The 14,240-nt window shown below is 48.1% G+C and overlaps 1 protein-coding gene across 31 annotated transcripts in view; it reads right to left on the minus strand.

Annotated features, from left to right (window-relative positions):
• The window catches only part of Tnk2 (tyrosine kinase non receptor 2), a 48,571-nt gene that overhangs the window by 15,947 nt on the left and 18,384 nt on the right, over positions 1 to 14,240 (minus strand). For 10 of the 31 annotated variants that reach the window (XM_074073407.1, XM_020176496.2, XM_020176495.2 and 7 more), the window contains 4 exons: positions 4,351 to 4,531; positions 3,351 to 3,421; positions 1,257 to 1,478; positions 79 to 231 (listed from right to left, as the gene is read on the minus strand). In XM_074073407.1, coding sequence (XP_073929508.1) covers positions 79 to 231; positions 1,257 to 1,478; positions 3,351 to 3,421; positions 4,351 to 4,513 — 609 coding nt within the window. In that variant the 5' untranslated portion in view covers positions 4,514 to 4,531. Of the gene's footprint in view, positions 1 to 78; positions 232 to 1,256; positions 1,479 to 3,346; positions 3,422 to 4,350; positions 4,532 to 11,140; positions 11,559 to 13,784; positions 14,021 to 14,240 lie in introns of those variants that run through there. The other 21 variants (XM_020176504.2, XM_020176501.2, XM_020176491.2 and 18 more) reach the window with 15 other exon arrangements.

The raw sequence follows: 14,240 nt of genomic DNA on the forward strand, positions 1-14,240 counted from the left end.
AGAAGGGGTACACCTGGGAGCTAAGAACCAGCAGGCCACTACTTGCCCCCTCATCTCCTCTCAGCCCATAGCACTTACCATCTTCATGGGTGGTGTGAGCACCACACCATAGAGACGAATGAGGTTTCGATGGTCAAGCGAATGCATGGCATTGACTTCCCGGATGAAGTCATCCATGGCCTCTGGCTGGCTCAGCACGTCAGGCTTCAAGCATTTCACAGCCACACTCACCTGCCCAAAGCGGGATTTGCTGGGAGTCAGGGCTTACCTGGTCCCCAACACAGAGACAACATACTCCTTCCAACTCAGGCTACAGACCTTGCCTCAGATCTGCTCATCTGGGTGGACGAGCTTGCAACCAGGGCCTGGGCTTACATATTGTCTGTGACCTGACAGGAAGAGGGCAGCTGACTGATCCCTGGGGGCCATTAGCTGGGCCTTCTCTTTCTGAGAAAATTTACAGTTTAAAAGCAACTATAAAGTAAGAGATGGGACTAGTGGAGTGGCTCAAGTGGTAGAGTGCCTGCCTAGCAAGTGAGAGGCCCTGAGTTCAAATTCCAGTGCTGCCCAAAAAAAAAAAAAAAAGTAAGAGATGACCAGTATGATGATAGACTATAACTAACGTGTTATAGTCAGTGACATTTTTATATAAGCTGGAATATTAAAAGTGGTTTTGGTATACAGGAAAATATTTAAATATAATGCCAAAGACTAAACTATAGCACTAGAAGTCAGAACAGTGGCCTCCCTTGGAGGAAGGGGAGGCTGAGTGGCAGGTGCTTGAGGGAACCTCTAGGATGCTCATACATCATCTGGGTAGTACTTAGGCGGGTCTATGCATATGTAAAAAGTTACTTACTTATACCTCTTAAGTTATACATGTTATCCCCCCGGGGAATTTTTTTTAAATATGATGCCAAGGGAAAAGGTAAGATTTAAAAAGTTATATCCAAAATTTGTATCTTAGCTAAGTCCAACAAAACACCTGAGGGAGGAAAAGGCAGAAGTATTAACTCTGCTACATTTGACTAGTGGGATTATAGGAGATTTTTTTTCAAATAAACATTTATAGTAAGTAAATTATTTTTACAATTGAAAAAACAAACAAACAAACAAACAAATGTGCTTAAACTTGAACATGTACTACAGGGTGAGCAACCTTCCAGCCCGTCCCCAACTGCACTCACATCCCAGAGGTGGGGAGAGGAGTCCCTTCCACTCCCAACCAATGGCCACCCTCAGGCCCCAGAGCTCACCGTCTTTCCTGCAGGAGAGTCCCACTCGCCCCTGCGCACCACGCCAAAGGAGCCATCTCCCAACTTCTCCAGGAGGCGCAGGTCCTTCTCCCCGATAAGGCAGGTGAGGCTCTGCAGGGGCCCCTCACCTGTTGGGCCACCTAGGGTGGATGAGGGCTTCTGGAAGGTGCTCTGAGAGTGATGAAGGGGGAACTCAGCCTCCAGCCGCTTTCCACTGAATACCTGTTTGAAGGTAGCCAGGAGCCAGATAGAACCCAGGGCCCCAGAGCCAGTCAGTCACTTGGTCCTGTCCCACCCTACTGGGTCGATCTGATGGTCCTCGGCTGGGCCTCAAATAGGTCCTGGTTTTGCCAAATCACCAGAGGGCAGACCACCCCAACCAGCAATGCACAGTTTCAGAGTGGCCTCCAGATGGGTATCATCAATCAGATGAGCATACGACCTGTGGCTGGAGTGGCCCTACTCAGCTTCAGGGACAAGAATAGCTTAAAGTCCTCCAGAAATCACTCACCCACCCCCAGGTCTGGGTCTCTTCCCCATCCTCCAACTCCACCCTTCCCTTCCTTTCCTGTACCCTCTACCCAGCACAGAATCTGTCCCTAACCCACAAAGATGGTGCAGGAGCCTGAGGGGCCCTCCACAAACACCTCCCTGTCCATTTTTAGCTCTGGCCCCTTCTCTGGGCTAACCATTTGGTGCTGTCTGTCTCCACCCTCCCCAGGGAGTCGGCTGCCCTTCATCCTGCCCTGGGGAGAGGATAATTTTAGTCTGAGGTTGAACCGTAAGTGTGTGCATATGTGTGTACACGTCCATGTGGTGCAGATGAAGCTAGTCCTTGCTGGAGAAAGGCCTGGGAAGACAGCTGGGTTTCTGGAGGGGTGCCTGGAGCTGAGGGCTCAGAAAGAAGGCTAAAGGGGTCTCTGAGGCTTGAGCTGGAGAGGGGACCAAAGGTCAAGAGACAATAAGAAGGGGACCATGAGCAGTAGAGCAGGCATGCTAGTTAGTGGGAAGAGTCAGGCTACAAATTCTTCCTACCCTCCTAGAAGTTAGCATTTGTATGTGTAACTGGACATCTCAACCTGAGGGCCTCTTTTGGCCTCTGTTCCTTCCTTCCTTTCAGTAAGTAAAATTCCTTATGTTTGCAAGTAATGTTCACCTTACAAGGCCCTTCACAGCCATTATCTCCAGGAGTGACTCTTCCTACAGTCCTGCAAACTGAGCTGGGTAATGGCACCAGCTCTGTTTTACTGAAGACATGACTCAAGTTTGGAGAGGGTCGCTGACCACCCAGAGATCTATTGTGAGCTAGTGGTAGATCTAGAATAGAATCCCACATTGTTCCTCTCTCCTGTCTTCACTGGCCTCAACACACTCATCCTTCCCTAAAACCTGGGCTAGGGGCCAGAACTGTGTCCCTAGAAAAGGCCAAGGATCCCAAGAGACAGCCCCTTTGCCGGGCTGCATCCAGGAAATCACTACTGTCCAATCCCAGTCTAGCTGTTCTACCCTGCTCACCAACCCCCCCACCCTATCCCTGAGGTCAGAAGTGGGGAGGGAGGCCCTGGCTGGCTCATTTCCTCTCTCATTGTCTTCTAGACAATGGGCAAAGTTCCACTGAGTCAGATTAGGGACTCACTACACCACAGACCCAAATTAGGACAAGGTGGTAGGGAGTGGGGGTAGGCTGTGGGGAAGGTTGTCAGCCAGGCCAGATGACCAGAGAAGTCTAGAGACCAGAGAGTGGAGGAGGAGAAGAAGCAAAGCAGAGAACTCCAGACAGTCCCCATCACCCCACGCTGGACACTGGCCCAACTCAAAGGAAGGCACACTTGTCAATGAGCCCCAGTTCCCTGCACACCAAGAAGGGCTATAAAGACTTCACTGCACACAGGCTGCTCACATGTCTGTTTCTGACAGAGACAGACACTTAGCCCTGCAGCTCCACAAGTGCCCTGCCTGATAAGACCCTGGAGGAGGACGGTCTGTACAAGGTGTGAAGGAACATGAGATTATACCTGCTGGGGAATGGGGAAGGATCCTAGGACTGCCAGCAGCATGGGGCCCTTGGAGTTACCCCACACTTCACTCACCCACCTTGCTCATCCACGACTTGCGTTTGCACATGGCCTTCCTTCTCTTCACAGCCTCCCACAGCCGCCGCTGGCCTGCAAGGGCGGAAGAAAAACCCAGTGCTATCAGATGGCTTACTCTCCTCCTCCCACAAAAGAGGCTGCTGTCCAGTTAGCAGGCTTCCTTTCCTTGGTTTCCCTGGGGTGGGCCTACCACTAGATACTGCCCAGCATAATGACACTGACTAAATCAATCCTAACCAAATAGGAGCTTCATTCAATTACACAGTAATTGCATTCCATTTCTAGGCAGTGGTTCTCTTACTGGATACAGGTGTTTAACCACCAAAATTCAATAATAGTGGTCATCTATCCTTCCAACTGTCCAGAAAAAATAAGTTAATGGACAGAATTTTTTCAATTTTGAGAGGTTTTTTCCCATAAGATTTTCTTATGCTACTGGCTATTTTAAGTTGAATGCACTGATAAATTTCTAATGTCTTATAAAAGAACACCATGACTTCTAGATGACAATCACTACTTTTAAGATAAATTCAGAGATGTGAGTTCAACTGGGAGAGAGAATGTGTGTATTAGCAAACCATCTGAGTTTTTGTCTTTCCTTCTCCCTGTAGATCTCTAGGCACTGACCTCACTGGTGTTCAGAACGACAAACAGAACAGACTCAATTCTGCACTTAGAAAAAGGGGGAGATAGAGGAACTATACCCCACAAATATCTGATCAAATAAAAAGAGGGATGTACTTAGTCCTGGATAGCCTGAGCTTTAAGACTGCATTCTCCTCAAACACCCATTCACCTTTATAACTGCGAATTGGTCCCAGTGCATCATATGGGCAGCATCTACTGTTTCCCACCCCCATCCCCACCCCAGGGACTCCAAGACAGGCAGACAGAGTTCTCAGCTGCCACCCATGAACCACAGGGAAGGGATACTTCCACGTGCTGGGCCATCCTGAAGACAGAGAGGTAAATTGTCAGGGGACTGTCAATGTTCCACCTACCAGGCCGGCCCATGCCAATCTTTTCCAGGTCCTCGTTCTTAACATACTCAAAGTGGGAAAGGCGGGTAACATTGAGGTCATCACGGAGTCGCAGGAAGTACTGCTGTAGTTGCACCTCAGACAGGAGCTCCAGCAGCCAGCCTGTGCCCTCCTCCGGCTGCATGCTGCTGCTCCCCAGCCTCTGTGAGAGGGAAGAATGGCTCAGGGTCAAACAGATTCAGGGAGATGGCAGGATGAGCTGCCTCTCAGTGCTCTCAGCTCACCCACATCATAGTCTACAGATGCCTGCAAGGACTCAAAATACCCCCTTGCTCCCCAAAACAGCTGTGCCCATTTCCCCTATTCCTGCCAGAAACAAGGGTAGAATTAAGACAGCTGAGACATAGCCTTGGCTCCAGAGGAGTCAGGAGTCAGGATCTTACTCTCAAAATCTATGAATGAATATTCTTGAAGTCTCCATGGGTCACAAAGCCTTTTAAAATGATCAATTATCTCATCAGGAAAATATACATACTCTCACCCCTAAATTTTTTATTTAAAACTTGGGGGATTGCAATGCCCCCAAGACCCATCCATGGGCTCCTAGCTCCAACAGACCTCACAGAAAGATCTAAATGGAGTTCCTTCCAGTACCTGACCTCACAGTGAAGAGGAAGATAGCCTTGAAACAGGGCCATAAAACACAGTAAACTGTCAACTAAAAGCTGTAACCTCGGACAGAACTGTGAGAGAGCCATGCAAAAGTTCAGGACCAAGATGAAAGGCACCATGCAGAGATAAGCACCCATCCTGCCTTTCTTTGTCTCTACTTCTAAATAAACTTTCCAAAGCAGGCCTCCCCTGCTGGCCTTATCTAAACAACATTAGGTCCCTAGCTCACTGCCAGCTCAATTAACCTAAACAATCTAACTCACTGATTAGGACACCATAACCTGAGTACATCTTTGTAACCTGATGCCCTGCACTACCTTTTAAATATCTTGTGAATCCTTTGTTCAGGGCTCAGACACAGGTACACATCTGAGCCCGCTGGCGTAAAAATAAAATCTCAGTTCTCTACTCCTCCGAGTGTCGTTTGGTTTCTCCTCTGATTACGTTGCCACATCAACAGAGCCTTTCCCACCAATCCAAAGGTCTGTCCTTGGGCCACTCCCAGGTACCTACAGGGTTATAAGTGGAGGGGTATGAACCCAAGTGGACCTTCAGACACTCCAGTCAAGGGGGATAAAGCTCCTGTCAATGGTGCCACAAGAGACTATGGCTCAATGTTGTCAAAGCTTGCCATTTTTTCCACACCAGGTATCTGAATTCTTGTCAAAAAAAAAAAAAAAGATATCTGAATTCTTGTGAAATCTTTCCTTTTTTTTTAAAAGGCCATATACGCACATGGTAAAATATTCAAAAGACACAGTCTCATTTCCTCCCTACTGCACAGCCATTCCCAAAGCCAGCTGCTAATGCCTTTTATGTACCCTTTGGGATTTTGTTTTTCCCACTCACATATATTCACAAATTACCCATAATGCTCTGCTTTTCATTTTCACTTAACATTGTGTCTTTCTCCTGATGATGTCAACTAGTTCAAGTTTGACAGAAAAAGAATGTATGAAAACAATTCCATTTACAATAGCCTCAAAAAAAAAATCAAATACCTAGGTGTAAACCTAACAAAAGATGTGAAAGACCTCTACAAGGAAAACTATACACTTCTGAAGAAAGAGATTGAGGAAGACTATAGAAAGTGGAGAGATCTCCCATGCTCATGGATTGGTAGAATCAACATAGTAAAAATGTCGATACTCCCCAAAGTAATCTACATGTTTAATGCAATTCCCATCAAAATTCCAATGACATTCATTAAAGAGATTGAAAAATCTACTGTGAAATTTATATGGAAACACAAGAGGCCACGAATAGCCAAGGCAATACTCAGTCAAAAGAACAATGCAGGAGGTATCACAATACCTGACTTCAAACTATATTACAAAGCAATAACAATAAAAACAGCATGGTACTGGCACAAAAACAGACATGAAGACCAGTGGAACAGAATAGAGGATCCAGATATGAAGCCACACAACTATAAGCAACTTATCTTTGACAAAGGAGCTAAAAATATACGATGGAGAAATAGCAGCCTCTTCAACAAAAACTGCTGGGAAAACTGGTTAGCAGTCTGCAAAAAACTGAAACTAGATCCATGTATATCACCCTATACCAAGATTAACTCAAAATGGATCAAGGATCTTAATATCAGACCCCAAACTCTTAAGTTGATACAAGAAAGAGTAGGAAATACTCTGGAGTTAGTAGGTATAGGTAAGAACTTTCTCAATGAAATCCCAGCAGCACAGCAACTAAGAGATAGCATAGATAAATGGGACCTCATAAAACTAAAAAGCTTCTGTTCATCAAAAGAAATGGTCTCTAAACCGAAGAGAACACCCACAGAGTGGGAGAAAATATTTGCCAACTATACATCAGACAAAGGACTGATAACCAGAATATACAGGGAACTCAAAAAACTAAATTCTCCCAAAACTAATGAACCAATAAAGAAATGGGCACGTGAACTAAACAGAACTTTCTCAAAAGAAATTCAAATGGCCAGAAAACACATGAAAAAATGCTCACCATCTCTAGCAATAAAGGAAATGCAAATTAAAACCACACTAAGATTCCACCTCACCCCTGTTAGAATAGCCATCATCAGCAACACCACCAACAACAGGTGTTGGCGAGGATGCGGGGAAAAAGGAACCCTCTTACACTGTTGGTGGGAATGTAGACTAGTACAACCACTCTGGAAAACAATTTGGAGGCTACTTAAAAAGCTGGACATCGATCTACCATTTGATCCAGCAATACCACTCTTGGGGATATACCCAAAAGACTGTTACTCCAGAGGCACCTGCACATCCATGTTTATTGCGGCACTATTCACAATAGCCAAGTTATGGAAACAGCCAAGATGCCCCACTACTGACGAATGGATTAAGAAAATGTGGTATCTATACACAATGGAATTTTATGCAGCCATGAAGAAGAACGAAATGTTATCATTCGCTGGTAAATGGATGGAATTGGAGAACATCATTCTGAGTGAGGTTAGCCTGGCTCAAAAGACCAAAAATCGTATGTTCTCCCTCATATGTGGACATTAGATCAAGGGCAAACACAACAAGGGGATTGGACTATGAGTACATGATAAAAGCGAGAGCACACAAGGGAGGGGTGAGGATAGGTAAGACACCTAAAAAACTAGCTAGCATTTGTTGCCCTTAATGCAGAGAAACTAAAGCAGATACCTTAAAGCAACTGAGGCCAATAGGAAAAGAGGACCAGGAACTAGAGAAAAGGTTAGATTAAAAAGAATTAACCTAGAAGGTAACACCCATGCACAGGAAATCAATGTGAGTCAATGCCCTGTATAGCTATCCTTATCTCAACCAGCAAAACCCCTTGTTCCTTCCTATTATTGCCTATACTCTCTCTACAACAAAATTAGAGATAAGGGCAAAATAGTTTCTGCTGGGTATTGAGGGGGGGAGCGGGAGGGGGTGGAGTGGGTGGTAAGGGAGGGGGTGGGGGCAGGGGGGAGAAATAAACCAAGCCTTGTATGCACATATGAATAATAAAAGAAAAAAAAAAAAAAAAGAAAATGTGGTATCTATACACAATGGAATTTTATGCAGCCATGAAGAAGAACGAAATGTTATCATTCGCTGGTAAATGGATGGAATTGGAGAACATCATTCTGAGTGAGGTTAGCCTGGCTCAAAAAACCAAAAATCGTATGTTCTCCCACATATGTGGACATTAGATCAAGGGCAAACACAACAAGGGGATTGGACTATGAGCACATGATAAAAGCGAGAGCACACAGGGAGGGATGAGGATAGGTAAGACACCTAAAAAACTAGCTAGCATTTGTTGCCCTTAACGCAGAGAAACTAAAGCAGATACCTTAAAGCAACTGAGGCCAATAGGAAAAAGGGAACAGGTACTACAGAAAAGGTTAGATCAAAAAGAATTAACCTAGAAGGTAACACCCACGCACAGGAAATCAATGTGAGTCAATGCCCTGTATAGCTATCCTTATCTCAACCAGCAAAAACCCTTGTTCCTTCCTATTATTGCTTATACTCTCTCTACAACAAAATTAGAAATAAGGGCAAAATAGTTTCTGCTGGGTATTGGGGGGGGGAGAGGGAGGGGGCGGAGTGGGTGGTAAGGGAGGGGGTTGGGGCAGAGGGGAGAAATGAACCAAGCCTTGTATGCACATATGAATAATAAAAGAAAAATGAAAAAAAAAAAAAAAACTAGTTCAAGTTTGAAATGCACATACACATACACACACACAATGCTGGCAAAATAAAATATATTTTCAGGCCACAACCAGCCAATGAGTACTAGTGACTGACCTCTGGCTCACACTCTCATGGGTCCAGAGAAAGAGGCCAGTGGCACCTTCACAGCTAAACAGCCTGACCCACCAGACACCAAACCCATTCCTGTCCAAGTAAGACATCTCACAGCCAAGGGTTTGGCTAGACCAGCTGTCCAGTGATGGTACAAGCACCCCATCCCTAACCTAGGTGTCCTCATCCTGAGCTCTGAACACGGTAAGATGCACTGAGAGGAACAGGCACACACGGCCCAGGCCCAGCATGAGCTTCCGGCTCCCAAACTTCCCAGCAAGACTGTCAACAGAGTGCCAGGAGCTCAGACTTTCCCAGGCAGCTAGGGCAGTACAAAGAGTGAAAAATGGGAATGAGAACCATCAGTTCAAACCCTGGCTCTTCCACCAAGGAGACCAGGCCAGGCAGCTGGGTCTGCGGGGGTGGTTTCCAAACTTTTAAGTTGTAACCCTTTATTTGGATAGTTTTCATGAGGGCTGCCTATCCTTGCCTCTAGGGAATATTTTTGGTTGTCACAATGTTTGGGAGGACAGCAGTGACATTTAATGGATGGTTGGGGAACAAGAACATGAGTTATTCTGCAATGCACATGACAGTCTCAAACACTACCCCAAATCCCACACAGCTTAGTTTATGCAGGTGAAAAACTTGACTTGAATTTCATTTTAAATATGAAGAAAATACTTAAGGGACTGGTGGAGTCGCTTGAGGGGTAGAGCGCCTGCCTAGCAAGTGTGAGGCCCTGAGTTCAAACCCTAGTGCTACCAAAAAAAGAAAATATTTTTGCAGTTTGTTTTTACGGTACTGGAGTTTGAACTCAGGGCCTACACCTTAAACCACTCCACCAGCCCCCTCTCCTTTTTTTTTGTGATGAGTTTTTTCAAGATAGGGTCTCGCAAACTGTTTGCCTAGGATGGCTTCAAATCACGATCCTCCTGATCTCTGCCTCTTGAAAAGCTAGGATTACAGGCTGAGTCACAAGTGCCCGGCACCTCTGTAGTTTTAATATGAACTGAATCTTCCTGGAATGGAACTACTGTGTAAACTGAGGGAAAATGGACTTTGCTTTATTCAGAACATAGCAAAAGACCACTGTTTGGAAAAATGTCAGTGAAGGCAACCCACCCTTATTTTAAAATGTCCCTCAGTTGGCACTTGCAGATGGTACCTTCATGGTGGCTCTAGTACCTAAGATTTTAGCATCTCACTACTTATGTTACCCTGTGTAGTGACACATTAAAATACATAAAATGTTACACACTATCCTTTTATTTCTCCAATACATTATAGCTGACATTATGGTGACTGTTTGACTTTACACATTTAATGTCATATTTCTATTAATTTCATTTGTGAAAGGTAACAATATAAATAACATCTAACACTTCAAAACTGTAGTTAATTCTATGCCACTTGTAAACATTTTCTGTATTAACTCATGTATCCTCAACAAAATCATCTGTTGGTAAACAAAGGGCAAGGGGTTAAAGGGGATGGGGCACCCCAGCTTTCCAGAATAAAGTCTGAAGGTGTGAAAAACCAATGGCCTAGCAGTTCCTCCCATAGCCTGGCCTAGGCAGAACCAGCCAGCATATCCACTATTGCTGCCTTGTCCCTGGTGCACAGTGATCCCATCATTGCATGGTTCTGCTTCAAGATAGGAACCCTTGCCAGTGCAAGCAGTCTGTAGGTCCTCTCCCCATCCCACCACTCAAGTTTCAGGGTTCCAGACTCCCCATTCCCACCCTTGTCTGGGCTCCAAACACAGATCAAAGCCATGCCCCTGGATGGTCAGGGCTGGGGAAAACCCAGAGAGGCCGCCCCTCCCCTTAGAAAGCACAGCCCAGCCTGTTCCCTTCCCCCAAACACCAGCTAACAAACCTCTCTGCTCAGGGTATGTGTGGGAAGATTGGGAAGAACACTGAGATCCCAGCGAGGCGAAAGGAGTCAGGGTCCCAGTCTGTATCTACTGCCCAGGGTCACCCTGTGAGCAGGTCACCTCCCCCTCCAGCCTGAGTTTCCTTGTCTGTGAAGTACAGAGCACTGTTGCAGCTTCCCCCGGCACAGTCTTCACTTCTACCTGTGTTAGGCCCCCAGCACAGCATGGAGTATGTACACCTATGTCTAACATGTGTGGCCCTGTGGCTGGCAACACTCTTGACCTGGCTCCTGCACACACTTTTTAATACACATACATTCAAGGAGGAATGCAGCAGCTGAAAAAAGAAAGGTCACTCAGCCCAGATCCCCCAGCCAAGGAAGGTGTCCTTCAGTACAGGTCTGTTCTCTGCCCCTCAGTAAAGTGCTGATGCTGAGGAGCTGACCCAGTGCCCAGCTGGGCTGACTCCTACCCCCAGCCCCACACTCACTGTGTACAGACGTCGCCGCAGCCTGGCCAGGAGAGGAAAGGAGAGCTCAAGGCCAGGGAACCGATGGGCTGCCGGCATCTCCACAGAAACAAGCCCCCTGAGCAGGTCACTGGGGCTATGGCCTAGAAAGTGGCAAGCAAGGGCCTTAGCTCCCAAGTTTTCTGCTCTGCTCAGAAAGGAAGTCGGCCAGGGGTCTGTCCCAGGAGTCCCCCAAATCCCACAATGGTGCGGGAAATAGGGCAAGTATGGGCTGGCCCCCTTTGCTTTGCTGCAAGGTCGGCTAGGTTTCCACAGCTGGCTGCAGCCTGGGTTCTGAGTCCTGTTCTCTGTCTTCTCTCCAGTACAGTGGTCACAGCTCAAGTCCTACTCCTAGACTCCCCAACCCGACTGGACTGCTTGCCGGCCAGCCCTCCCTTCTTCCCTCCCTCCCCAGCTGAGCAGCTCTGACACTGGCTGAAAAAGGACCTTTCTGAATCACTGCCAAGAGGACAGCAGGAATGGGGGGGGACTCTTCCTCCCAGCCACCCTCACTGGCCCCCCTGCCTCCCCATACACAAGGCCCCCTGTCTCTGGCTTCCACTACAGTGTCCTCACAGTTGCAGACAACCCCTGGGATTTCAGGGTGGGGGCTGTGAATCCAACAGGACAGACACAAAGGGGTTATAGGCCCCCATATAGGCTTGTCTGGGGCTACAGGGGCTAGAATATGGCCTTGGATTGGGGGCTTTGACCCCAGAGAGTCTTTTCTGGACCCTGCAGACAGATCCTTCAGAGACCCTCCCCCACCTCAAGTCCCAGCCTTGGCTGGGCGTCTCCTGGCTCAGACCCTAATGTGGCCCTGTTACCCTGGTGCCCGACGGAAATAGGAGGCCGGCGGCCTGCCAGAGTGGGGCAGTCCAGCCAAGAGCAGGGGTGGGGTAGGGGGTAAGGATCTCTACCTCCTCCCCTGGGATTGCCTTGTGTGGTGTCCATACATCTAGGGTGCCTATTCCCCAGACTAGCTGGCAAAGGTCCAAACCCCCTCAAAACAAACAAATGGGCCCCAACACCTGTGGTGGAATGCCCCTACCCCAAAGCTGTAGGATCTCAGGCTGCAGAATGTCTCGTGTAACATTGCTTCCCATCCCCCACCCCCATCCTGAGAACAGCCTCAGCTTAAGGGGACTGGAGACACTCCATCAAGCCCCCACAGGCCCCCCACATTCCTAGAGCTAACAAATGGTCCCTGTGGTGCCCCTCCTCAAAGGGCACCAGCTGCTCTTACACCCTCCTCACATGGCCCCTAGACACACCTGACAGCTGCAGGAAGTTCTCTCCTGTTCCCCAGCCCTCCTGGCTATGCCTAAGGAGCCCCTGTTTCTTGTACACTGCTCTCTTGTCTCTATGCAGCTGGCCACCAGTGCAGAAAGCCCCAGCTGGTTCATGGACTAGGCAGCTGGAGTTGAGAGTTTTGGGGAGTCAGCATCACAGGTTTTTTCCAAAGTCTCTTCCAGTCCTTGACATCCCTGCCTGAGAGACAGCCATTTTTTCCTAGTCTGACCTGGGAAGAGTGGGTGGTTTTCCCCAACAATCAGTCCCTCCTCATTGCCGTCATCTACCACACAAAGCTTGTGGAGACAGTCAGGTGCAGCCTCCCTTCAGTCTGAGTGAATAACCAGTCTGAAGGCTGAGTCAGACCTAATGGACACGACACAGTCAGGTTAAAGAAGCTACAAAGGTGCTGACTTTTCCCCCACAGGTTGGCTGACCACACCCTCAGATCAGAGAAGCCTACAGCCTACCCTTTCTCCATGTCACCACTGGAAACAGAGCCAGGGACCTAACCCAGGGTTAAGAGATAACTTAAGCAAGGTTAAGCCTCTACTGCAAGGTGAAGCTGATTAGAATTACCAGGTTTAAAAATTCTACCCCAGAAAGACATGCCCCAAATACACTGACCATTCCCTTGAATTTCTAGTAAGAACAAACCCTAGCAGCTTGCCCAAAAATTCAGTTGTGGGAGGCTATGAAGAGAAGAAACCTACACTGAGTGGGTCAGAGCCAACTCAGTTCCTAGATGGACCCCTTCCTTGAAGCCCTGGGAAATAACCCTGACCTTTCTGCCTCAGAACTCCTCAGTAAATTCCCTTTCTCCTGTCAGCTACTGCCCTCTGCCGGTTAGGATAGAAAGTGCTTGATTTCTAAAGGGAAGAGAGGCAGCCCCATAAATAAGGTGACCATATTTTTCAAAGCCAAAAGGGACATTTGGCTTGATATGCATATTCAGTAGACCAGTAAATGAGAATGTCCAAGACTCAGTTCCCATAAAAGTCGGAACCCAAATCCTAGTAATGTTTCTTAGGTTCCTAGAGAGCAATCTAGAAAGCCCAAAGGGCAGCTTATTTGAGTCCCAGGGGACCCATGCACAGTGGGGCAGATGCCAGCATCAATAATTCACCATCATCCACACCCGCATCGCGCCCCCACAAACACACCACTCTGCACCCAGCCTCCTAGTCCCCAAAAATCTGTCCTAGAGCCCAGAAGCACAGATCCCTTTCACAACTAGGAGGCTGCTGCTGAGGGCAGGCTGGGCCCACCGCTCATGGGCAGATAATGAGACCTGGACCTAGGTACCTGGCTATTCCCTACCTATTCCCATTACCTTCTGTCCCTCCTCGCCCCCAGCCAGGCGCTGGTAAGCAGATCTCTCCCCCATGGGGCCTAAAGTCCGGGCGTTTGTACAGGGAGGGAAGCAGTGCCTGCACGTAACCCCCGCCCCTCCAGCAGCACGGGCAGCGTCACTGCCCTGCGTCCAAGAGGGCCGGGCCTGGAGCATCCTCCACAAGCGCAGGGGCTGCTAACGCGCCGCGCCTCTGCACAGCAGGCATGGGGGAGGCGCCAGTCCATGCACCCCCACCCCACAACCTCAGGTCCACCACCGGCCAAGTGGTCGCTGCCTCTGCTATCATTGGGCCTGCGGTCGTCCCCTCCCCCAACCTCATCCCCGCCTTCGTTCACCCTCTGTACACTGTTCCCACCAGCCACCAAGCCAGCCAGCGGTGACCCTCAGAGCCAGGGCGGAGGCTCTCCCCACCCTGACCACGGATGCACTGCCCCT

The sequence above is a fragment of the Castor canadensis genome, chromosome 5 (genome assembly GCF_047511655.1).
Source record: "Castor canadensis chromosome 5, mCasCan1.hap1v2, whole genome shotgun sequence".
In the NCBI taxonomy this organism is placed as follows: Eukaryota; Metazoa; Chordata; class Mammalia; order Rodentia; family Castoridae; genus Castor; species Castor canadensis.